This window comes from Phyllobates terribilis, unplaced genomic scaffold (genome assembly GCF_046119375.1).
Source record: "Phyllobates terribilis strain yellow unplaced genomic scaffold, ASM4611937v1 Scaffold_10__3_contigs__length_209671492, whole genome shotgun sequence".
Classification (NCBI taxonomy): domain Eukaryota; kingdom Metazoa; phylum Chordata; class Amphibia; order Anura; family Dendrobatidae; genus Phyllobates; species Phyllobates terribilis.
Genome location: NW_027362770.1, coordinates 187,235,261 through 187,259,263, shown reverse-complemented (window position 1 = coordinate 187,259,263; position 24,003 = coordinate 187,235,261). Strand labels below are relative to the sequence as shown.

The window sequence follows — 24,003 nt, the reverse complement described above, 5'->3', positions numbered from 1 at the left end:
TACATCCTGTATTATACTCCAGAGCTGCACTCACTATTCTGCTGGTGGAGTCACTGTGTACATACATTACATTACTGATCCTGAGTTACCTCCTGTATTATACTTCAGAGCTGCACTCACTATTCTGCTGGTGCAGTCACTGTGTACATACATTACATTACTGATCCTGAGTTACCTCCTGTATTATACCCCAGAGCTGCACTCACTATTCTGCTGGTGCAGTCACTGTGTACATACATTACATTACTGATCCTGAGTTACATCCTGTATTATACTCCAGAGCTGCACTCACTATTCTGCTGGTGCAGTCACTGTGTACATACATTGCATTACTGATCCTGAGTTACCTCCTGTATTATACTCCAGAGCTGCACTCACTATTCTGCTGGTGCAGTCACTGTGTACATACATTACATTACTGATCCTGAGTTACCTCCTGTATTATACCCCAGAGCTGCACTCACTATTCTGCTGGTGCAGTCACTGTGTACATACATTACATTACTGATCCTGAGTTACATCCTGTATTATACTCCAGAGCTGCACTCACTATTCTGCTGGTGCAGTCACTGTGTTCATACGTTACATTACTGATCCTGAGTTGCATCCTGTATTATACTCCAGAGCTGCACTCACTATTCTGCTGGTGCAGTCACTGTGTACATACATTACTGATCCTGAGTTACATCCTGTATTATACTCCAGAGCTGCACTCACTATTCTGCTGGTGCAGTCACTGTGTACATACATTACTGATCCTGAGTTACATCCTGTATTATACTCCAGAGCTGCACTCACTATTCTGCTGGTGCAGTGACTGTGTACATACATTACATTACTGATCCTGAGTTACATCCTGTATTATACTCCAGAGCTGCACTCACTATTCTGCTGGTGCAGTCACTGTGTACATACATTACTGATCCTGAGTTACATCCTGTATTATACTCCAGAGCTGCACTCACTATTCTGCTGGTGCAGTCACTGTGTACATGCATTACTGATCCTGAGTTACATCCTGTATTATACTCCAGAGCTGCACTCACTATTCTGCTGGTGCAGTCACTGTGTACATACATTACATTACTGATCCTGAGTTACATCCTGTATTATACTCCAGAGCTGCACTCACTATTCTGCTGGTGGAGTCACTGTGTACATACGTTACATTACTGATCCTGAGTTACCTCCTGTATTATACCCCAGAGCTGCACTCACTATTCTGCTGGTGCAGTCACTGTGTACATACATTACATTACTGATCCTGAGTTACATCCTGTATTATACTCCAGAGCTGCACTCACTATTCTGCTGGTGCAGTCACTGTGTACATACATTACTGATCCTCAGTTACATCCTGTATTATACTCCAGAGCTGCACTCACTATTCTGCTGGTGCAGTCACTGTGTACATACATTACATTACTGATCCTGAGTTACATCCTGTATTATACTCCAGAGCGGCGCTCAGTATTCTGCTGGTGCAGTCACTGTGTACATACATTACATTACTGATCCTGAGTTACATCCTGTATTATACCCCAGAGCTGCACTCACTATTCTGCTGGTGCAGTCACTGTGTACATACATTACAATACTGATCCTGAGTTACATCCTGTATTATACCCCAGAGCTGCACTCACTATTCTGCTGGTGCAGTCACTGTGTACATACATTACATTACTGATCCTGAGTTACATCCTGTATTATACCCCAGAGCTGCTCTCACTATTCTGCTGGTGCAGTCACTGTGTACATACATTACATTACTGATCCTGAGTTACATCCTGTATTATACCCCAGAGCTGCTCTCACTATTCTGCTGGTGCAGTCACTGTGTACATACATTACATTGCTGATCCTGAGTTACATCCTGTATTATACTCCAGAGCTGCACTCACTATTCTGCTGGTGCAGTCACTGTGTACATACATTACATTACTGATCCTGAGTTACATCCTGTATTATACTCCAGAGCTGCACTCACTATTCTGCTGGTGCAGTCACTGTGTACATACATTACATTGCTGATCCTGAGTTACATCCTGTATTATACCCCAGAGCTGCACTCACTATTCTGCTGGTGCAGTCACTGTGTACATACATTACATTACTGATCCTGAGTTACATCCTGTATTATACTCCAGAGCGGTGCTCAGTATTCTGCTGGTGCAGTCACTGTGTACATACATTACATTACTGATCCTGAGTTACCTCCTGTATTATACTCCAGAGCTGCACTCACTATTCTGCTGGTGCAGTCACTGTGTACATACATTACATTACTGATCCTGAGTTACATCCTGTATTATACTCCAGAGCTGCACTCACTATTCTGCTGGTGCAGTCACTGTGTACATACATTACATTACTGATCCTGAGTTACCTTCTGTATTATACTCCAGAGCTGCACTCACTATTCTGCTGGTGCAGTCACTGTGTACATACATTACATTACTGATCCTGAGTTACATCCTGTATTATACTCCAGAGCTGCACTCACTATTCTGCTGGTGCAGTCACTGTGTACATACATTACATTACTGATCCTGAGTTACATCCTGTATTATACTCCAGAGCTGCACTCACTATTCTGCTGGTGCAGTCACTGTGTATATACATTACATTACTGATCCTGAGTTACATCCTGTATTATACTCCAGAGCTGCACTCACTATTCTGCTGGTGCAGTCACTGTGTACATACATTACATTACTGATCCTGAGTTATATCCTGTATTATACTCCAGAGCTGCACTCACTATTCTGCTGGTGCAGTCACTGTGTACATACATTACATTACTGATCCTGAGTTACATCCTGTATTATACTCCAGAGCTGCACTCACTATTCTGCTGGTGCAGTCACTGTGTACATACATTACATTACTGATCCTGTGTTACATCCTGTATTATACTCCAGAGCTGCACTCACTATTCTGCTGGTCCAGTCACTGTGCACATACATTACATTACTGATCCTGAGTTACATCCTGTATTATACTCCAGGGCTGCACTCACTATTCTGCTGGTGCAGTCACTGTGTACATACATTACATTACTGATCCTGAGTTACATCCTGTATTATACTCCAGAGCTGCACTCACTATTCTGCTGGTGCAGTCACTGTGTACATACATTACATTACTGATCCTGAGTTACATCCTGTATTATACTCCAGAGCTGCACTCACTATTCTGCTGGTGCAGTCACTGTGTACATACATTACATTACTGATCCTGAGTTACATCCTGTATTATACTCCAGGGCTGCACTCACTATTCTGCTGGTGCAGTCACTGTGTACATACATTACATTACTGATCCTGAGTTACATCCTGTATTATACTCCAGAGCTGCGCTCACTATTCTGCTGGTGCAGTCACTGTGTCCATACATTACATTACTGATCCTGAGTTACCTCCTGTATTATACTCCAGAGCTGCACTCACTATTCTGCTGGTGCAGTCACTGTGTACATACATTACATTACTGATCCTGAGTTACCTCCTGTATTATACTCCAGAGCTGCACTCACTATTCTGCTGGTGCAGTCACTGTGTACATACATTACATTACTGATCCTGAGTTACATCCTGTATTAAACCCCAGAGCTGCACTCACTATTCTGCTGGAGCAGTCACTGTGTACATACATTACATTACTGATCCTGAGTTACATCCTGTATTATACGCCAGAGCTGCACTCACTATTCTGCTGGTGCAGTCACTGTGTACATACATTACATTACTGATCCTGAGTTACATCCTGTATTATACTCCAGAGCTGCACTCACTATTCTGCTGGTGCAGTCACTGTGTACATACATTACATTACTGATCCTGAGTTACATCCTGTATTATACTCCAGAGCCGCACTCACTATTCTGCTGGTGCAGTCACTGTGTACATACATTACTGATCCTGTATTCTATACTTCAGAGCTTCACTCACTATTCTGCTTCCTTGTAGAGTATTTCGGAGGAGGTCATTTTCCCTCTGATGTGCTATAAGGATGAGGATGAGGACTTGTGGCAGGATGACCCCTATGAGTACATCCGCATGAAGTTCGGTAAGTCTTTGGCTCCCTTGTCCGTCTAGTCACATATCGGCCATCAGTCGATGTCCTGACACGAGCTGAGTTTTGTCGCCCCCTGTAGATGTCTTTGAAGATTACGTCTCTCCCGCTACGGCGGCGCAGAATTTTCTGTATACGGCGTCCAAGAAGCGGAAGGAGGTGAGATGTGACTGCGGCAAACGTGGAGCGTAGCACCGGAGGAACGCTCACTGTCTGTCTCTGCTCCAGGTCCTCCCGAAGATGATGAACTTTTGCTACCAGATCCTCACAGTGTCCTCTGTGGACCCTCGGAAAGTAGACGGCGCGCTGCACGTTTTGGGGTCCCTGGCGAATATTTTATTAAAGGTAACGGCTGCCTGGCATCATTTAATGCCACATGCAAATCCCTTTATTAGCCCCTCTGAGAACATCGTTATTACATGTACGGTATATTTTATACTTAGCCGGATGATTATAATTACTTACAGAAATCTGTGTACAAGGACCAGATGGAGGTCTTCATCCAGAACCACGTCTTCCCCCTGTTCATGTCAGAGCTGGGATATATCCGAGCGCGGGTAAGTCACAGGGTTTCTGGGGGTGTCACCGTGTATACATCAGATACTGACCCCACAGACATGGGTCATTATCCCCCATTAGATATTACATGCCCTATTCTATAGGTCGCCCACCTTCTTCTTTATATCCTAGTGTCATTATCCACCCTTTAATATATTACATGCTGTCCTATGTGTCGCCCTTTTTCCTCTGTATATCCTCCATTATATATTACAACTGTCCTATTTGTCTCCCTCCATCTCCTTTATCTCCCATTATTATCCCTCCGTTATTTAATACGCACTGTCGTATAGGTCGCCCTCCTTCTTCTTTATATCTCAGTGTCATTATCCACCCTTTATATATTACATGCTGTCCTTTTATGTCGCTCTTTTTTTTTTATTTCTGTATATCCCCATTATATATTACAGCTGTCCTATATGTCGCCCTCCTTCTTCTTTATTTTCCAATGTCATTATCCCTTCATTATTTATCACTCGCTGTCCTATTGTTCTCTCCTTCTTTATTATCCCTCCATTACACATTATATGCGATGTGCTATAGGTCTTCACCGTCCTTCTTCTTTATCTCCCCGTATCACTGTCCTCCATTATGTATTACACACTGTCCTATGTGTCGTCCTCTTTCTTCTTTATCTTAGTATCAATATCCCTCCATTATATATTATACGCTGTCATATGTTTCCCTCCTTCTTCTGTACCTCCCAGTGTCGTTGTCCTCCATTATATTTTACGCACTCTGTCCTATATGTCGCCCCCTCTTCTTCTTCTTCATCTCCACGTTTCATTGTCCCACCATTATATATTACTTGCTGTCCTATGTCGCCCTCCTTCTCTTTTATATCCCAGTATCACTGTCCTCCATTATATAATACATGCAGTGGTCTATATGTCGCCCTCTTTCTTCTTTATCTCCCAGGGTCATTATCCACCCATTATATATTACTACCTGTTCTATATGTTTCCCTCCTTCTTCATCTCCCAGTATCACTGTCCTCCATTATATACTATACACTGTCATATATGTTGCCCTCCTTTTGTATCTCCCAGTGTCGTTGTCCTTCATCAGTTATTACACACGATGTCGTATGTTGGCCTCCTTCTTCTTTATATCCAAGTATCACTGTCCTCCTTTATATATTACAAGCTGTTCTGTATGTTGCCCTCCATCTTTGTCCTATATGTCGCCTTCTTTTATCCTCCAGTATCACAGTCCTTCACTATATATGTCTTCTTTCTTCTTGCTCTCCCAGTGTCATTATCCAGCCATTACGTATTACACACTGTCCTATATGTCGCCCTCCTTCTTCTTTATCTCCCGGTATTATTATCCCTCCATTATATATTATATGCCGTCCTATATGTCGCCCTCCTTCTTCTTTATCTCCCGGTATTATTATCCCTCCATTATATATTATATGCCGTCCTATATGTCGCCCTCCTTCTTCTTTATCTCCCGGTATTATTATCCCTCCATTATATATTATACGCCATCCTATATGTCGCCCTCCTTCTTCTTTATCTCCCGGTATTATTATCCCTCCATTATATATTATACGCCGTCCTATATGTCGCCCTCCTTCTTCTTTATCTCCCGGTATTATTATCCCTCCATTATATATTATACGCCGTCCTATATGTCGCCCTCCTTCTTCTTTATCTCCCGGTATTATTATCCCTCCATTATATATTATACGCCGTCCTATATGTCGCCCTCCTTCTTCTTTATCTCCCGGTATTATTATCCCTCCATTATATATTATACGCCGTCCTATATGTCGCCCTCCTTCTTCTTTATCTCCCGGTATTATTATCCCTCCATTATATATTATACGCCGTCCTATATGTCGCCCTCCTTCTTCTTTATCTCCCGGTATTATTATCCCTCCATTATATATTATACGCCGTCCTATATGTCGCCCTCATTCTTCTTTATCTCCTGGTATCATTATCCCTCCATTATATATTATACGCCGTCCTATATGTCGCCCTCATTCTTCTTTATCTCCCGGTATTATTATCCCTCCATTATATATTATACGCCGTCCTATATGTCGCCCTCATTCTTCTTTATCTCCCGGTATTATTATCCCTCCATATATATTATACGCCGTCCTATATGTCGCCCTCATTCTTCTTTTTCTCCCGGTATTATTATCCCTCCATTATATATTATACGCCGTCCTATATGTCGCCCTCCTTCTTCTTTATCTGTGTCATTATTTACCCGTTATATAGTACATGCTGTCCTATGTGTCACCTATCTGTCTGCCATATTTCTAGGTGCTTGACCACCTTTTAGGGCTTTTTTTTTTTTTTTGTATCTGTAAATGCATGTACAGTATTTTTGGGCTAAAAATCATCTTTGCTATTGAGTTTAATCAAATATTTAATATTTTGCATAGTTTTGCCTTTACAGGCTCCTTCTTTCCCAGCATATTCAACTTTTAAAGGGGTTGTGCCTCCATAATGGATTCATTTTTAATTTAAGTCGAAAACGTGTAAATTGAAATATTTTTGTAATTTTCAGCTATTAAAAATGATTACTCCGAGCTTTATCCGTCCATCCAAGTGGCTGCGCAGAAAAATATATTATTTTCATAACTTTTTGTTCAATTAAATTTATTTTTTATGGCGGCACAACCTTTTAATATGGGCTATAGCCATAAATCAGCTGAGAGGAGTTCAGAATCAGAAACTTTCCTGTCAGGACGGGTTCTCAGGTGAAGAGGTCGGCCATTTTCTCCTGTTAGTGCAGTTTACCTCACACACTGACCGGCACTTATATCCATACAGGACATGTGACCACATCAGGCCATCTGCCTTCTCCAATAGGAAAACGCCTCACATGGGAAAGCTGCTCTCCTATTGGAGGAGGCAGATGGCCTGATGTGGTCACATGTCCTGTATGGATATAAGTGCCGGTCAGTGTGTGAGGTAATCCTCACTAATAAGAGAAAATGGCCGACCTCTTCACCTGAGAACCTGTCCTGACAGGAAAGTCTGTCATTCTGTTATCTTTTTGGCTAAGATCAAGTGTAGCATCTTTCGAAAAGTCTGCTTTGGCCTGTGCCGCCCTAGTAGATTGATACCTTATGCACATTGGGATTGGTGCGCTTGTTAGTGCTATAAGTGGCTCATATCTGGAAAGCGGGCCACAGGGATTGACGCCATTAGGCCGAGTAAGTTTGAAAGCCCGGGGCGGTGTACAATGCCCCAGGAGGGGTGACCCTGGTGAGCCTAAACTCATAAACTCACATTTGCACAGCACTTATTTTGCGCACATGTCCTGTGACAAAGTCACTGGTAAAGTGCTGGAGGGGAGAGATGTTTCCCTGAGGCTGTTGGCTTCAGTGAACTAAAACCATTTTAGTTTACTCCAGCATGTTATTTGTTGAGAGGGGGTTAAGTCCATAGTAAAAAGGAGTGTTTTTTTGTGAATGGCCATTGTGAAGGGTGGGAGGTCATTCACCATATCTCCACCTGAGGCATTCAGAGTTCAATGTCTGGACAAGGAAGCTCCAGAAGGGATTTGTGTTTGTTCCTGAAGGATGTGGAGTTGCTGAACTCTCAGCAGGCGAATCCCTGCCACTACAAGGACTGTGTTTGTTTGTGTTACCATTTTTGCTTTGTTTTGCCCAGCGGGCTGTGTTTTATTTTCACGGACTAATGGTTGGTTTATGCTATATTCTAATAAACCAACCAAAGATTTAAAGAGATGGCGTACCTGTGTCTACCTCTGAGTGAGCGATCGACCGCAGTCCTTATTCTGGTCCTTCTGACAAGGATGGGGGGACGTTTAAATTCCCACTGGTGGTCCGGTCAGTTTTACACTGAGAACACCCACCATTTATGCAATTCATTTTTTTTCCTTTTTGTTTTTGTTTTGTGTCCTGTCACAAGGACTTCTCGGGATCCAGTTCCCTCCTGAACGGTTTTGGGGGGAAAGTGTGTGTCACCATCTGGTTTCGCTCCCACCTGCACAACCCCTGGTTCTCCTCTCTCGACAAGGTAGCTGACAGTCGATGGCTCCCAGTTTTTGCTTGGGTGGGATCCCAGTCAGATGCTGGGAGCAAGTTTTGGGTCTCCTCTGGCTTCTGCTAGAGGAGGCCACTTGTCCTTGACCCTCGCGGTGGCCTTCTGGCTCGGAGGGTTGGGGGGAATGGTTTTGGAGGTCCTTCTCCTTCTGGAGTGGGCTGCGATAGACCGCATCCTTGTTCATTTTCAAAGCGCTTGGGTGAAGAGAGCACAATCTCGGGCTTTCAAAAAATAAAAATCCTGTTCTCGATCGCTTTCTCAGCTGGTTTATGACCACATCAAAGTTGAAGGTTTCAAGAAAGCAAAGAGCCTGTAAGAGCAAAACGGTGCTGTTATGAAAGCCGGCCGGTGGGTGCAGCTCTCTGGCGCCCCCTTACCTCTCAGGTCAGTCAAGGTACTGCACCTAGAGAAAGTAGTGCCAGGAAGCTGCAACCAGCGCAGGGAACACGGTAGAGTGTTCCCTTCAACGTCACTAAACCGTAACGTCACTACACAGCACAACTCGCTAGCGCCCTCTTAGCCTCAGGTCAGTCAAGGAACTGCACCTAGGATAAGCGGTCGCCAGGGAGACTGTCCTGTAACCTACTGGGTATCGGGGCCCTCTGTAGTGAGGGCGGTATATATATCTTCCTTGGCCGCGCCAGGAATATATATATCTGAACCTTCGACCGTCACTACCAGCCTTCCCCAATCCCCAGTTGGTATGCTGCCACCAGTCCCTATTTTAGATATACGCCCAGTCCGTGAATGGGCCTATATCGGGTCAGGAACCAACCCTGGGTAGCGTTTTTGGCTTGAGCCGAGCTCACACAGACGTGCGTTCGTTATGCAGAATAAAAGGCAGGCCCACAATTACTTGAGGTAATTGATTATAATAATACACTAGATACACGATATACAACTAAATATACACAGGTATAAGGTCAGGCTAAACTATACAACAATGGAATACAACACACAGAATCACCACAGCATATCAGTTACCGGTTTCTTGATTTTCTTGTGACGCAGGGAGAGGATTCTGCGGTCGCAGGCACGGTTCTTTGTTACAGGCTGAGGCCTACCACCGCATGGTCAAACTGCTCCTCCCCTTGGTGGCCTCAGCTGGTGCTCAGATGTTCAGCACACCACTCTTGGGTCAAGACTGCCTTATCTCTTGTCTGTCCTGCTATCTTACCTGCCCCGTCCCGCCCACTGCTGGTGAGGTCAGCTGGCTCAGTCTCCACCCTCAGGTCTAACTTCGATCAGAAGCCCAAATTCTATGGAACCCAATAACTTCTTCTGGGATGGTCTCAGGATACCCCCAGGGGTTCCCATGGATTCGGGCCGCCGTAACCGACCTTTTGATATCAATTATGATACCATACGGTCCTCAGGAATGGCTCAGCGCTATATCTTGGCTTCCAGAGCACGTACAAACGTCTACCGCGGAGGCTTGTGTGCGCAATGGCTCCGGGACGCCGTGATATTTTTTTATTGGCCCATCCCACGCAACATGCGTGTACTTTTCATGTTTCTATATCTTATGCCTCCATGCTTGTGACAGACAAAGAAACTAGTCCTATGGGACAAATGGTCAGGTACAGATAGACGAAGCACCCCCCCCTGCTGGCTGTGTTTCCTCTCGAAGTCTTTGAAGCTCCTAGCATTCAAGTGTTAAGTAGGCCCCGGGGCTTCTTATCTTACAGGAGCCTGGATGGGGGGAAACTATCTAGTTGACGTTTTAACAGAAGGTCCCAAGGGTGGGGGCTGCTGAAGTGTGGCCATCCCTGGATATGATTTATCATTACCAAGATGGCGGCTACAGGTTCATCACACCTCCCCCTATACGAGGGCGCGAGGGGGTAGCACATTCCTGTGTTCCCCCGTGCGTCCTTCTGCACCCTCCCCTTGCCGGGATAACCCGTCAGCGTTACCGTGGTCACGGCCTCTTCTGTGGCGAATGGAGAAGTGGTACTGCTGGAGAGCGAGGCTCCAGCGTAGCAACCTGCCATTCGACCCAGAGACCGTGTGTAACCAGCTGATTGGGTTGTGGTCCGTCTCCACGGTGAAATGGCTCCCGTACAAGTAGGGCTGCAGACGCTGCAGGGCCCATACAATTGCCAGGCATTCTTTTTCCACCGTGGAGTAAGCCACCTCCCGGGGCAGTAGCTTCCTGCTCAGGTACAAGACAGGATGTTCCTGGCCTGTCGTGTTGACCTGACTTAGCACAGCACCGAGGCCAAAGTCACTGGCGTCGGTCTGTACCACAAACGGCCGGTCGAAGTCGGCAGCTTGCAGTACAGGGGAGCTACTTAGGGCGGCCTTGAGTGCCCCGAAAGCTGTCTCGCAGGCGACTGTCCAGTCGACTGCGACGGGCAGCTTCTTCTTGGTGAGGTCCGTCAGGGGCTTGGCCAGGGTGCTATAGTGTGGGACGAACCTCCTATAGTACCCGGCGGTCCCCAAGAAGGACATCACCTGCTTTTTGGTCCTAGGAGTGGGCCAGGATGCGATGGCATCCACTTTCCCCGGTTCTGGCTTCAGAACCCCCCCGCCTACCCGGTGACCCAGGTAGAGGACCTCACTCATGCCCAGCTGGCACTTTTCCGGCTTGATGGTCAAGCCTGCCCGGTGGATCCGACCGAGCACCTGCCGCAGGTGCTCTAGGTGATCCTCCCAAGTGGGACTGAAGACTGCAATATCGTCCAAGTACGCAGCCGCGTACCCTTCAAGTCCCTCAAGCAGCGTATTGACCATCCGCTGAAAAGTGGCAGGGGCATTCTTCATGCCGAATGGCATCACTGTGGACTCGTACAGTCCAAAAGGGGTGATAAAGGCAGAGCGTTCCCTTGCCGCGGGGGTCAGAGGAATCTGCCAGTACCCCCGGCTCAGATCCATGATGGTCAGGTACTTAGCCCCGGCCATCCGATCGAGCAGGTCATCGATGCGTGGTATGGGGAACGCATCGGTGGCCGTTACAGCGTTGAGCCCCCGGTAGTCCACGCAGAACCGTGTAGTTCGGTCCTTCTTTGGTACGAGGACTACAGGCGAGGCCCACGCGCTGCTGGATGCCTGGATCACCCCCAGCTTCAGCATCTCGTCTATCTCTTGGCGCATGTTTCCCTGCACCTTGAAAGAGACCCGATATGCTGAACGCCGGATCGGCGGGTGATCGCCAGTGTCCACGTCGTGGACAGCCATCTCAGTCCTTCCGGGCAGGCTGCTGAACAGCCCCCGGAAGGGGTGCAGGGTGGTCCCCAGCTGGGACCGTTGGTCCTCCGTGAGCTGGTGGCCAACCCCCACATCCTCGATGGACCCACCCGCCTTGGCTTGGGTGAGCAGATCCAGGAGGGTTTCTACCTCTCCTTCCTCGGGAAGGTTGCACACTGGGTGGGCAGTCGCTTCCCGCTCATGATGAGCCTTCATCATGTTCACGTGGAAGGCCTTCCTCCTTCCACGGGCGTGATCCAGGGTGACCAGATAGGTGACGGCGTTGAGTTTCTGGTGCACGAAGTAGGGACCTTCCCAGGCTGCCTGAAGCTTGTTCTGTGGTACGGGGACCAGTACCCACACCTTTTGACCCACCTGGTAGGTCCTCTCACAAGCATTCTGGTCGTACCACCGCTTCTGGTCGGCCTGGGCCTGGGCCATATTGTCCTGCACCAGCTTTGCCAAGGCCATCATCCTGTCCCGGTGGCGCACGACATACTCGATGACCGACACCTCGGGGGTGGCCAAATCCCCTTCCCATGCTTCCTTCACCAGAGCCAGGGGGCCCCGTACCCATCGCCCGTACAGGAGCTCAAAGGGGGAGAACCCCGTTGAGGCCTGCGGAACCTCCCGGTAAGCAAATAGGAGGTGTGGGAGGTAACGCTCCCAGTCTCTCCCGTGGGAGTCGACCAACATCTTAAGCATCTGCTTTAAGGTGCCATTGAACCGCTCACACAGGCCATTAGTCTGTGGGTGATACGGGCTGGCCACCAGATGTTGCACCTGCATTTGCTTACAGAGGGACTCCATCAGCCGCGACATGAACTGGGTCCCTCGGTCGGTGAGCATTTCTTGGGGGAAACCCACTCTGGAGAAGATCTCCAGTAAGGCGGTAGCCACCTTGTCGGCCCGAATGGACGACAAAGCTACCGCTTCCGGGTACCGGGTGGCATAGTCCACTACCGTGAGTATGAAGCATTTCCCGGAGTGGCTGGGAGTGGACAGAGGTCCAATAAGATCCACAGCGACCCTCGAGAAAGGCTCTTCGATGATTGGCAGAGTTACCAGTGGGGCTTTGGGGAGCGGCCCCGCCTTCCCCACCCTCTGACAGGTGTCACACGAACGGCAGTAGGCACCCACCGCGGCTCCCATCCCAGGCCAGTAGAAATGCTGAGCTATCCTGGCCTTGGTTTTAGCGATCCCTAGGTGTCCGGCCATCGGAATCTCGTGTGCGACCCGCAACAATTCCGCCCTGAACGGATAGGGTACCACTAACTGTCGGTCCCTGGGCCACGCCTCCGGTGAACCCTGCTGGACCGTTACCCGGTACAGCCGTCCCTGGTCCCAGACCACCCGCTCGCAGTCTGACTCCATGGGAGGCTGTGCCGCCTGTTCCTTGAGAGCTTTCAGGCTGTCGTCTGCTTCCAACGCAGCCTGAAATTCCTGACTTGATGTGGCCAGAATCGACGAAACTGCCACATCCTCTGTCAGCCCCTCCGGGCATGTCACCTGGCCGCTGTCTGACCCGGCAGACACTTGGTCAGAAGTGGGGAAGCCGTCGGACCTCTGCAAGGCTCCTTGGGCTCCGGCGCTCCCACTCCTGGTGACAGCGGCTATGACCGCTGTGACCGTGGGTAGTGCCCGCTTCCCCTCTGTTTCTGACCAAGCCGCCCGATCAGGCAGGCTTCCTAGGCCTTTGGACATCTCGGATGTGGGGAACTCCTGCCCTGGGGTCTTACCTGGCGGCTCCTCTCTTGGGACACCCCCACCCCCCATGGCCTGTTCCTCCCCCTGCAGTGGGCCTATACTCAGCAGCCTGGATACCCCTGGGAGCCCTACACTGCCGGTAGCTGCCCCCCTCTCCATCCCTGAGCTTCCCTCTACAGAATCCTGCCCGCCCCCTCCCTCACCGGAGGACAAGAGGTCACGGCACGCCGGCTGAGCACCTCTGCGGGCATCCCCACACTCCCCACCTGCTTTCACTAACCCTGTTTGTGTTGTGTCTGTGCAGGTGTTACCCTCAGGTTTCACTCCCTCCTCCTCAGCAGGACGCACACTACATACAACATGGTTGGCATTAGCAGCAGACAAATCAATACACTCTTGGGGGGCCGAACTTGGGGGTTCAGAGGGTACATACTGCGATACTAGACGCCCCAAGTCGGTCCCTAATAAAACATTTGCGGGAATATTTGGCGTTACTCCCACCTCCCGCATCCCCCTCCCGGCACCCCAGTCCAAATACACCATGGCAACGGGAAGTGCCGGCTCCACGCCTCCAACCCCGGAGACGGAAAGAGTCTTTCCTGGTACCAAGTCCTGGGGGGACACCACCTCAGGCCGTACCAGTGTTCGTTCAGCGCCAGTGTCCCGCAGTCCCATGACCGCAGAACGGCCTATGGTGACGGGTTGAATGTTGTCCAGGGACCTACCACCACCCCCTCCCACACACAAAACATTGGGCGCTCTCTGGGACTGGGATGGGGTCTTTTGGCGCTGGGGACACTCAGCCCTAAAGTGTCCTGGTTTGTTGCATAGATGACAACGTCTTACGTCTGGTCCTTGCCTGGAGAGGGCAACAGGGGGATACACCCCTTGTGTTCTAGGGGCCGGGGAAACAGGGGCATGACTGGGCTTACCCCCTCTCCAGGTGCTGCTGGCAGACTTCTTCAGCTCAGGCGCCCTGTTATTGGCATACTCGTCTGCCAGGGCGGCTGTAGCAGAAGCCCCTGTTGGTTTTCGGTCACGGAGGAACTGTCGGAGGTCCTCTGGGCAGTTCCACAAGAACTGCTCCGTGACGAACAGTTCCTGGACCTCCTGGCGGGTAGTAAGCGCTAGACCCGAGGTCCAGTGCTCTGCGGCTCTCAACAGCGCCCGCATATGATCGGTCCAGGTGTCCTTGGGGCCACGCAGCAGGCTCCGGAACTTCTGGCGGTACGACTCGGGAGTGAGGTTGTACTGCCGGATCAGGGCCCGCTTGATGCAGTCGTAGTTCTGTACCTCCCCGGCAGGTAAGTCCCCCAAGGCATCCAGGGACTTACCCCTCAAACGGGGGGTCAGGTATCTGGCCCACTGATCCCGGGCCAGATGGTGCTGAAGACAGGTCCGTTCAAATGCCACCAGAAAGGAGTCCAGGTCCCCATCCTTCTCCAGTAGAGGGAAGTCCTCAGCTCGGACTTTGGACGACTTGGTCTCCTGATGGGTTGGTTGCTCTAGCGGAAGCCCCCGCTGGGCCAGGTCCAGTTGGTGCTGGCGCTCCGCAGCTCGCTCTGCACGCTCCGCAGCCTCCCGGCGCTCTGCAGCTTCACGCTCCGCAGCCCGCTCCGCAGCTTCGCGCTCCTCCTCCGCTGCCTTCTCTGATGCTGCCAGGAGGGTTTTGTAGACGGCATCGCCATGAGACTGGAGACCTGCCATAGCCGCTTGTAAAAGGGCTTGTGATCTGGACAGGCTGGGCTGGGTAGGTGGTGGGCAGCCCACTGCGGGACCGTATACTGGGGACTGGCTCCCTGAGGTGCCCGGGCTGGACTCCTCCTCGCCATGAGTAACAATGTCCTCCCCTCCTGCCACACGGACCGTAGCATTAGCCTCCTGCAGGGTCTTGCTCCTGGTGCCGTCTGCCATCTTGGTAACCGACACCGCTGCAACCCTGAGTTTGCACACACCTTGTTATACTTTTAGCCTGACCGTCTAACGTTGGGCTGACCTTAAGACTCCAGCAGTGGAAGTTACCACTGGCAGTCTTTAGTGCCTGGGAGTAGGGGTCCCACAACACTATTATTCTGCAATCCCACCGCTCTGCCACCAATGTTATGAAAGCCGGCCGGTGGGTGCAGCTCTCTGGCGCCCCCTTACCTCTCAGGTCAGTCAAGGTACTGCACCTAGAGAAAGTAGTGCCAGGAAGCTGCAACCAGCGCAGGGAACACGGTAGAGTGTTCCCTTCAACGTCACTAAACCGTAACGTCACTACACAGCACAACTCGCTAGCGCCCTCTTAGCCTCAGGTCAGTCAAGGAACTGCACCTAGGATAAGCGGTCGCCAGGGAGACTGTCCTGTAACCTACTGGGTATCGGGGCCCTCTGTAGTGAGGGCGGTATATATATCTTCCTTGGCCGCGCCAGGAATATATATATCTGAACCTCCGACCGTCACTACCAGCCTTCCCCAATCCCCAGTTGGTATGCTGCCACCAGTCCCTATTTTAGATATACGCCCAGTCCGTGAATGGGCCTATATCGGGTCAGGAACCAACCCTGGGTAGCGTTTTTGGCTTGAGCCGAGCTCACACGGACGTGCGTTCGTTATGCAGAATAAAAGGCAGGCCCACAATTACTTGAGGTAATTGATTATAATAATACACTAGATACACGATATACAACTAAATATACACAGGTATAAGGTCAGGCTAAACTATACAACAATGGAATACAACACACAGAATCACCACAGCATATCAGTTACCGGTTTCTTGATTTTCTTGTGACGCAGGGAGAGGATTCTGCGGTCGCAGGCACGGTTCTTTGTTACAGGCTGAGGCCTACCACCGCATGGTCAAACTGCTCCTCCCCTTGGTGGCCTCAGCTGGTGCTCAGATGTTCAGCACACCACTCTTGGGTCAAGACTGCCTTATCTCTTGTCTGTCCTGCTATCTTACCTGCCCCGTCCCGCCCACTGCTGGTGAGGTCAGCTGGCTCAGTCTCCACCCTCAGGTCTAACTTCGATCAGAAGCCCAAATTCTATGGAACCCAATAACTTCTTCTGGGATGGTCTCAGGATACCCCCAGGGGTTCCCATGGATTCGGGCCGCCGTAACCGACCTTTTGATATCAATTATGATACCATACGGTCCTCAGGAATGGCTCAGCGCTATATCTTGGCTTCCAGAGCACGTACAAACGTCTACCGCGGAGGCTTGTGTGCGCAATGGCTCCGGGACGCCGTGATATTTTTTTATTGGCCCATCCCACGCAACATGCGTGTACTTTTCATGTTTCTATATCTTATGCCTCCATGCTTGTGACAGACAAAGAAACTAGTCCTATGGGACAAATGGTCAGGTACAGATAGACGAAGCACCCCCCCCTGCTGGCTGTGTTTCCTCTCGAAGTCTTTGAAGCTCCTAGCATTCAAGTGTTAAGTAGGCCCCGGGGCTTCTTATCTTACAGGAGCCTGGATGGGGGGAAACTATCTAGTTGACGTTTTAACAGAAGGTCCCAAGGGTGGGGGCTGCTGAAGTGTGGCCATCCCTGGATATGATTTATCATTACCAAGATGGCGGCTACAGGTTCATCACAGGTGCAAAATATTTAATAAAACCCAATTGCAAAAATTATTTTTACCCCCAAATACATGTATTTATGTAAAAAAAACAGAATATTGCCCCAAACCATTGTCCAACCTTGTCCAATACATCACTCTCCTTCTACTTTATAATCCAGTACTTGGATTTAGATGACTCTTTAGAGTCTGATGTATGATCAGCTGTTTGCAGGTCCCAGGATGTGAAGTGTGGACAGCGCCATGTAGTGGCCGTTCCAAGGTACTGCAGCTAAAGTTACGTTCATTTCAATTAAAGCTGAGGTGCAGTACCTGAGAACGGCCACTACGCGGTGTGCGGAGCTGTGGTGTTCGCCCTGGCAATCATCTGATCGGTGGGGGTGCGGGTGCCGGTGACCTATCCTAGGTACTCCTCTGCTTTCTTGCAGTGCTGTTGGGTGCTCCACTCTTTCAGTACACTGAAATTTCACAACGAGCTGAACCTCAGGAACGCCGTGGAGCTGGCGAAGAAAAGCCTGCTGGAGGATATGGAGCTGCCGGTGAAAGTGGAGGCCGCCATCGCCATGCAGACGCTAATAAGCAACCAGGGTGCTGGTAAGTGCTGCCATCATTTGGAGTCAACCAGGTCCACACCTGAGACCCCCGAAACCAACACCCTCCGATGTCCTCATATCACCCCCCCCACTAGCTAAGGAGCACATGAGGCCGCACATCCGACACGTGATGCAGGAACTTCTGCACATCGTCCGAGAGACGGAGAACGACGACCTCACCAATGTCATACAGAAGATGATCTGCGAGTACAGCCAGGAGGTGGCGCCCATCGCCGTCGACATGACCCGCCACCTGGTAAATGGGAGGTTTGATACATGCGACATCTTAGCTGAGGTCCACACCAGACTTCAGTTTCTCTATCCGGTGCGTTGTCTCTTTAAGGCGGAGATCTTTGTGAAAGTTCTGCAGAGCGAGGAATACGAGGAGGTGGAAGACAAGACCGTGATGGCCATGGGAATCCTGCACACCATCGACATTGTGCTGACCGTAGTAGAGGATCACAAAGAAGTGCGTAATCGCATCACCCAGAGGCCGCCATCAGCGACGCCAACCCGTATTATATCTGATATTATTCACAGGTGAAGCAGCAACTGGAGGGAATCTGCCTGCAGATAGTGGGACTAGTGCTCCAGAAGCACATCATAGGTCTGTATCCAGCCAACCTGTCACATACTAATCAGCCTGCATTATACTGCAGAGCTGCGCTCACTATTCTGCTGGTGCAGTCCAGTAACGTATGTACACAGTGACTGTACCAGCAGAATAGGGAGTGCAGCTCTGGAGTATAATACAGGATGTAACTCGGGATCAGTAATGTAATGTATGTACACAGAGACTGCACCAGCAGAATAGTGAGTGCAGCTCTGGAGTATAATACAGGATGTAACTCAGGATCAGTAATGTAATGTAATGTATGTACAGAGTGACTGCACCTGCAGAATAGTGAGTGCAGCTCTGGAGTATAATACAGGAGGTAATTCTGGATCAGTACAGGATCAGTAATGTATGTACACAGTGACTGCACCTGCAGAATAGTGAGTGCAGCTCTGGAGTATAATACAGGAGGTAACTCAGGATCAGTAATGTAATGTATGTACACAGTGACTGCACCAGCAGAATAGTGAGTGCAGCTCTGGAGTATAATACAGGAGGTAACTCAGGATCAGTAATGTAATGTATGTACACAGTGAGTGCACCAACAGAATAGTGAGTGCAGCTCTGGGGTATAATACAGGATGTAACTCAGGATCAGTAATGTAATGTATGTACACAGTGACTGCACCAGCAGAATAGTGAGTGCAGCTCTGGGGTATAATACAGGATATAACTCAGGATCAGTAATGTAATGTATGTACACAGTGACTGCACCAGCAGAATAGCGAGTGCAGCTCTGGAGTATAATACAAGAGGTAACTCAGGATCAGTAATGTAATGTATGTACACAGTGACTGCACCAGCAGAATAGTGAGTGCAGCTCTGGGGTATAATACAGGATGTAACTCAGGATCAGTAATGTAATGTATGTACACAGTGACTGCACCAGCAGAATAGTGAGTGCAGCTCTGGAGTATAATACAGGAGGTAACTCAGGATCAGTAATGTATGTACACAGTGACTGCACCAGCAGAATAGTGAGTGCAGCTCTGGGGTATAATACAGGATGTAACTCAGGATCAGTAATGTAATGTATGTACACAGAGACTGCACCAGCAGAATAGTGAGTGCAGCTCTGGGGTATAATACAGGATGTAACTCAGGATCAGTAATGTAATGTATGTACACAGTGACTGCACCAGCAGAATAGTGAGTGCAGCTCTGGAGTATAATACAGGATGTAACTCAGGATCAGTAATGTAATGTATGTACACAGTGACTGCACCAGCAGAATAGTGAGTGCAGCTCTGGAGTATAATACAGGAGGTAACTCAGGATCAGTACAGGATCAGTAATGTAATGTATGTACACAGTGACTGCACCAGCAGAATAGTGAGTGCAGCTCTGGGGTATAATACAGGATGTAACTCAGGATCAGTAATGTAATGTATGTACACAGTGACTGCACCAGCAGAGTAGTGAGTGCAGCTCTGGAGTATAATCCAGGCTGTGACTCCTGTGGTCCTGGTTTGGGGGTCCGGGATGATCTCTCCTTTTCTTTGCAGAGTTCTACGAGGAGATCCTGTCCTTGGCTTACAGTCTCACCAATCAGGCCATTTCCCCGCAGATGTGGCAGCTCCTCGGGATCCTGTTTGAAGTCTTCCAGAGGGACTGCTACGAGTATTTCACAGGTTCGGACTCTGCGTCTTCGAGGCGTCTCTGCTCCTTCAGATTTTGCCGCTGATCTCGGCGCCGCTCCCGTAGACTTAGCGCCTCGTGTTCTCTCTTGGCTGCAGACATGATGCCGCTGCTGCACAACTACATCACGGTGGATACGGAGACGCTGCTCTCCAACCCCAAGCACCTGGAGATTATTTACACCATGTGTAAGAAGGTCAGGAGGGGCATCGGGGCGGTGGTACGTGGGCACGTGACCCAGCGCCTGTGGTCAGCCAGGGACCCAATAATTGTATCCCCTCCAGGTGCTGACGGGAGACGCCGGTGAAGACGCCGAGTGTCACGCAGCCAAACTTCTGGAGGTGATCGTCCTGCAGTGTAAAGGAAGAGGGATTGATCAGGTGACTTGCAGTAGAGCAGCCTTCTTGTTATGTCGAATCCATATTATCGCTCTTATTTTTTTTTCCTGGCGCTCTCGTGGTCCCTGCCAGTAGCAGAAGTGGCAACTCATTACCAGTCATCTGGCTGCTGCAGCCAATCACTGGCCCCATGGCTTACGTGTCATGCATGGTAGAGTCCAGCATAGTGACTCACCGGACCGTGCTCTAGCGGCCATATATGTAGTCCATGGCTGCTGGACCGGTGCCCTGCTCATTAGTAGGCCAAGTGCAACGTCACTACATGGCAGCACGTGTGACGTCACCCTGCGGCCTACAAGCTAGAAAAGTCACCAAGGATGCCGCAGGTAGGAGGAGATTCGCAGGGCTCTGTCAGGTGGCCCTGGACTACCAACATGTCTGCTAGACTGGCGTCCTGCCATTCATTTTGGTCAACTCTAATGTACGCCACATGACTTTTGAGGCCAGTGATTGGCTGCAGCGGTCAGACGACTGATGTATGGGATGCTGCGGGTATTGTTGGCGGGAGACAACATAATAATCGCTTCATCTTTTAAGGGCTTTTCAGAAGATTGAAAGTACTAACTGATATTTGAGGGTCCAATCTTTGGGACCCCCGACCATCCCAATTCCTCTCCATTCAGAAAGGTCTGAATCCTTCTTGAGGATCGCTGGGGGGAAGTCCCAGGAATCACAAAGGTGTTCCCTTTCTCATGCATAGGGGACGACCTTCAATCCTACAAAACCCCTTTCTGTAATTTGGGCTGAGCTGCAATTCCAGACATGGCCACACACACAGGGGCGGCGCTGTTTCTAGATTTAGAAAATAAGTTGTTTTTTTTTCTCTAGAATTATGTAATGACCCAAAAGGTTCTGATCAGGGGTCACATTCAGTAATGACGGACGCTGACCTAGGAACTGTGGTTGTTTTCCCTCAGTGTATCCCGCTCTTCGTGGAGGCGGTGCTGGAGCGTTTAACGCGAGGGGTTAAGTCCAGCGAGCTGCGCACCATGTGCCTCCAGGTGGCCATCGCCTCCCTGTACTATAATCCGGCGCTGCTCATGAACACCCTGGAGCAGATCCGATTCCCCCACAGCTCGGAGCCGATCACCGCGCAGTTCATCAATCAGTGGGTCAACGACACGGACTGCTTCCTGGGGTAAGTACGTCCATCCCCGGGGGTCCCGCAGTGTGGCTTTCTTGGCCCTCTAAATTGACGTGTACGGGAGTGATGGGGACAGCCTTACAGTCACTGACTAATGTGACAACTGCGACTCACCGGCAGGCTCCACGACCGGAAGATGTGTATAATCGGCCTCAGCATCCTCATGGAGCTCCCCGGTAGACCGCCTGCGGTGAGCGCTGTGGCGTCCGTCATCGTGCCTTCCGTTCTCCTCCTCTTCCTCGGACTGAAGCAAGTGCGCGCTCACCGGGACCATCCGGACAGGCGGACGTCGTCGCGAGCCAACAAAGCCGAGACCGAGGAAAACGGTAAATACTTCAGAAGCGGCGCGCTGCTGCTCAGAGCCTGTGACGAGCGGCGCGCTGCTCCTCAGAGCCTGTGACGAGCGGCGCGCTGCTCCTCAGAGCCTGTGACGAGCGGCGCGCTGCTCCTCAGAGCCTGTGACGAGCGGCGCGCTGCTGCTCAGAGCCCGTGACGAGCGGCGCGCTGCTGCTCAGTGCCCGTGACGAGCGGCGCGCTGCTGCTCAGTGCCCGTGACGAGCGGCGCGCTGCTGCTCAGTGCCCGTGACGAGCGGCGCGCTGCTGCTCAGTGCCCGTGACGAGCGGCGCGCTGCTGCTCAGTGCCCGTGACGAGCGGCGCGCTGCTGCTCAGTGCCCGTGACGAGCGGCGCGCTGCTGCTCAGTGCCCGTGACGAGCGGCGCGCTGCTGCTCAGTGCCCGTGACGGGCGGCGCGCTGCTGCTCAGTGCCCTTGACGAGCGGCGCGCTGCTGCTCAGTGCCCATTTTAATATTTCTTTTAGAGGAGATCCCGAGTGACGAGGAGGAATCCAGTGGCCAGGCCATGCAGGAGAATGCCGGAGAGGACGAGGAGGAGGATGACGATGAGGACTGGGACGATGAAGCCTTAGAAGAGACGGCACTGGAGGCGTTCAGCACCCCCCTGGACTGTCATGGGGCCCTGGATGAGTATCAGCTCTTTTCAGACGCCTTGTTGGGTGAGTGCCTGCATTTCTGTGCTGTTTGCATTTTTCAGACCCTCAGAGCAGAAATCCTAAGCCGCTCTCACTCACAGGTGTACAGAGCAGAGACCCGGCCTGGTATCACTCCCTGACGGCCTCGCTGAGCAACGACCAGAAGAAGCAGCTGCAGGAGATCTACACGTTGTCAGAGCAGAGGAAGAGCGCTGCCGGTGAGTGACGGGAGGCAGCTGGATGGGCCAATGGCTGCCAACAAGAGTTCAGCTCTGTCTGGAAAACTATGTGTTGGTGAGGGGTGACGAGGCTGATACCCAAGACACCGACCCCCTGTATGTGTGATATACTATGAATGTATGATGGTGTTCAGCCTGAGAGCTAACAGGAAGCCAGCGCAGCTTTCAGTGCAATTCTCACGCTCCGTCTCATTTCCACCTCCGTTTGCTTTCAGTAAATTTAGGAAATTTCAGAACTTTTTTATTTTAAGGCGAGCTGTAATTTCATGATCATTTTATAGCCCAGGATCCCCCTGATAATAAAGATTTTTGTGGTTTTCTTCCCCCCTCAGCATCGCGGAAGCTCGAACAGCAGCTCGCAACGCAAACGGTCTGCACCTCCCATCGTGTAGGCCAGTGAAGGAGGACGTTGCAAGGCACTCTGGGACATCTGTATTTACATATTTTGTAAATCGTATCGACATAAGGAGGACATTAATTGCCAAGGCCCGGACTATGCAGGAAAACATTTTTTTTTTCTTTCTAGTTTGAAGATTGTGCCACAGACTGAGGACTGCGCGCAGAACAAGAGGGGAGCCCGGATTCTATGTTTTCTGCACTTTTACTCATTTCTCATCCAGTATTTGCCACTGATCTTTGATGGACTGAAACATTGCAGCTCTAGCACTTCATAACTGTGATGTGCTGCAACCCCACCCCCGAGGAGCCGGAGAATGGACTGAACCACACGGCTCTTAAAACCAATTAACTGATGTAACCGCTGAAGGCTAGCCTTCATCATCGTCAAATAAAGAAATGTGTTCATATGCAGCTCAAAACCTAAACTGCGCCAGATCTCTTTCATCTCTCCCTATACAACACCAATCCCGTCAAAATCCATAATAAACAATAAACTTTTATAGTATTATAAATATAGTAATCATAGACTAACAATTATCTACTATAATACTACCCCCTGTGTACAAGAATATAACTACTATAATACTGCCGCCTATGTACAAGAATATAACTGCTATATTACTGCCCCCTATATACAAGAATATAACTAATATAATACTGCCCCTATGTACAAGAATATAACTACTATAATACTGCCCCTATGTACAAGAATATAACTACTATAATACTGCTCCTGTGTACAAGAATATAACTACTATAATACTGCTCCTATGTATAAGAATATAACTACTATAATACTGCCGCCTATGTACAAGAATATAACTACTATAATACTGCCCCCTATGTACAAGAAT

The 24,003-nt window shown here is 49.8% G+C and overlaps 1 protein-coding gene across 1 annotated transcript in view; it reads left to right on the top strand.

Annotated features, from left to right (window-relative positions):
- The window catches only part of IPO8 (importin 8), a 28,850-nt gene extending 5,189 nt beyond the window's left edge, over positions 1-23,661 (top strand). Inside the window, exons 10-25 of the mRNA XM_073650358.1 lie at positions 3,969-4,068; positions 4,157-4,233; positions 4,303-4,419; positions 4,542-4,631; positions 17,562-17,727; positions 17,822-17,982; positions 18,070-18,195; positions 18,267-18,333; positions 19,848-19,973; positions 20,079-20,176; positions 20,265-20,360; positions 21,296-21,516; positions 21,643-21,848; positions 22,341-22,535; positions 22,613-22,729; positions 23,083-23,661. Of these exons, the coding sequence (XP_073506459.1) occupies positions 3,969-4,068; positions 4,157-4,233; positions 4,303-4,419; positions 4,542-4,631; positions 17,562-17,727; positions 17,822-17,982; positions 18,070-18,195; positions 18,267-18,333; positions 19,848-19,973; positions 20,079-20,176; positions 20,265-20,360; positions 21,296-21,516; positions 21,643-21,848; positions 22,341-22,535; positions 22,613-22,729; positions 23,083-23,150 (2,031 nt within the window). The 3' untranslated portion in view covers positions 23,151-23,661. The remainder of the gene's footprint in view (positions 1-3,968; positions 4,069-4,156; positions 4,234-4,302; positions 4,420-4,541; positions 4,632-17,561; positions 17,728-17,821; positions 17,983-18,069; positions 18,196-18,266; positions 18,334-19,847; positions 19,974-20,078; positions 20,177-20,264; positions 20,361-21,295; positions 21,517-21,642; positions 21,849-22,340; positions 22,536-22,612; positions 22,730-23,082) is intronic.
- Positions 23,662-24,003: the final 342 nt, after the last annotated feature.